The sequence below is a fragment of the Octodon degus genome, unplaced genomic scaffold, assembly GCF_000260255.1.
Source record: "Octodon degus isolate 3935 unplaced genomic scaffold, OctDeg1.0 scaffold00096, whole genome shotgun sequence".
NCBI classification, from domain to species: Eukaryota; Metazoa; Chordata; class Mammalia; order Rodentia; family Octodontidae; genus Octodon; species Octodon degus.
In genome coordinates, this window is record NW_004524672.1 from 2,877,434 (window position 1) to 2,879,670 (window position 2,237).

The following is a 2,237-nucleotide window of genomic DNA, read 5'->3' on the forward strand; positions in this document are numbered from 1 at the left end:
TGCAACTTGTTCATGAGTGTCAGAGTTACCACAGGCCACATTCATGTAAATTGATTTATAAAATGAACATTAAAGGCTTGCTCTCTTCTTCAGAACCTCAACATTCATAAGGAATAAAAATCTGAGAACTGTAGGAGGCTCCTTGATTATTTATTATTTCAATTGATAGCTTTCCATGAGTCCAGCATGTAGATTAATCTGTTCAAAGTAAACATATGCTACTTTTAAAATCTGATGTGCTTAACATTGCATTGTGTATTTTAATTTGAAGATGTGAAATTCAAAGTTGTATTAGATTAAAATTTTCTATCCATTTTGACTTATATTTGGAAACAGTACTGTACTCAATGCTGGGTTAATGTTCTCAGCATACCACTTCAAGATGCCTCAAAATATCTCCTATGTCTACTGCTTTCAGATTATCCCTCATTATATTTATGTCCTGAATTTTAATTTTGTTAAAATTTTACCAATTGCCTAAAATAATTTTTGAAGCAAAGGTCATATAAAAACTAAAGTGAAGGGCCAGCCAAATAGCAAGTGGACTAGAGGACCTGCTCAGGCAAGCACTAGGGGACCGGAGTTCGACCCCCATGCTGTGCCAGCCCCACCCCAGGGGTGTGCTGAAACAGCAAATGAGACTGGGTGTGATGGGGCACACCTGTAATCCAAGCACTTGGGAAGTTGAAAACAGGAGGATCATGAGTCTGATCTGTTCAATGAGACCCTGTAGACCCTGTACTAAATACATAAGAAAAAAAAATAATAACTAAAGTGAGAGCTAGGAAGATAGCTCCACGGTCTAGGCATCTGCCTGGAAAGTGCATGGACCCAGCTTTGATCCCCAGTACGCAATTCCATGCTGGCCCTGCACTGTTCTGGCCACTGAAACCGGATATAGTGGTGACCGTCTGTAATCCCATCCCTGGGGAGGTTGAGACAGGCGGATCACTACAGATCCAAACTGCATAGTGAGACCTTGTACCAAATCAGTCAATCAATCAATCAATCAATCAATCAATCAATCTTAAGGAAAGGAAAACCTAAAGTGAACTTCATGAGCTAAATGCTGTTGTTTGAAATCTTTACATGTTTTCATGGAAATTTAGTAGAAGATTTTTCAACTCGCCAGTCCACCCGGGTACAGTGCTCCAAGAAGCACCATGTACTTACCATCATCTCATCTGGGAGTATTCTGGAGTAGTACGATGGATTATTACACTGCTTTATGTATTACTATTTGCTTTATTTCCAGTGTCTCTTTTGAGTGGAGATGGATGTATTGTGGTGATGTGCCTCTATGTAGTGACTGCTTGAAAGCACTTCCTAGCGTTAAGAAGAATCGCCATCCGGAGGGTCGCGCCCTGCTCACCTGAACTGTGGCTTCCTGCCAACAAGGTGGGGCTCACGGAGCATCTTCCCATCCGACTGGTGACCACAGGTGGGCCTGGGGTTCCATCCCATTCCTGAGCTTTGACAGGCTCTCTGGAGGAAGCCCATCCATGGTGCCCTCTCTCTTTACTGTCCAACTTTGGTAATGGCTCCGTGCTGTGGCTTCGGACTTTCAGCTCCTCTGTGGACTCTGTGTAGTAAGCAAATTACCCTCTGTTAAAACAAAAAAAATCAAGTACTTCCCAAATTCTTTTTTTAAGAATTAGAGAGTGATTATCTAAAATATTTTCAAAGGGCCAGCCAAATAGCTCAGCAGATTAAAGTACCGGCAAGAAGGCTCAGGAGCCGGGATTTGATCCCCAGGCCTGCTGCACTGGCCCTGCCCCCCAGGGTGGGAGGACAGCAATTGATACTGGGCTTGGTGATGCGCGCCTGTAATCCCAGTTCTTGAGAGGCTGTAAACATGTGGATCACTACAAGTCTGATTAGGAGTGAGACCCTGAATATCCTTTAGACCCTTGCCTAAAATACAAAATAATAATAATAGAATAAATAAAATAAAATATTTTCAAGGTATTGTTTTTGGAGACTTAGGATTGCCCTGGAGATGAAACATTCAAATACAGTAGAGATAGAGATACTATAGGCCATGTGAGCTTTTTCTTCCTGGGGGTCATAGGTTAATATCCCCAAGGAGAATACATATTTTTCTTTGGAAAAAATGAGTCCTTCAGTGAACATTGAGTCTTCTTTACTTTATTAACTCTTCCCTCGATGCATTTTCAAGGAAATTTCTAGAAGAGCCTTCTACACCAACTCTGTTTATGCCTTTCACTTACTTTATG

At 41.5% G+C, this 2,237-nt stretch overlaps 1 protein-coding gene across 2 annotated transcripts in view; it reads right to left on the bottom strand.

The window, feature by feature from the left end:
- Positions 1-2,237, bottom strand: part of Nyap2 (neuronal tyrosine-phosphorylated phosphoinositide-3-kinase adaptor 2) — a 299,448-nt gene that overhangs the window by 76,553 nt on the left and 220,658 nt on the right. For both annotated transcript variants that reach the window (XM_004638151.2, XM_023723011.1), the window contains one exon: positions 1,373-1,582. In XM_004638151.2, coding sequence (XP_004638208.2) covers positions 1,373-1,582 — 210 coding nt within the window. The remainder of the gene's footprint in view (positions 1-1,372; positions 1,583-2,237) is intronic.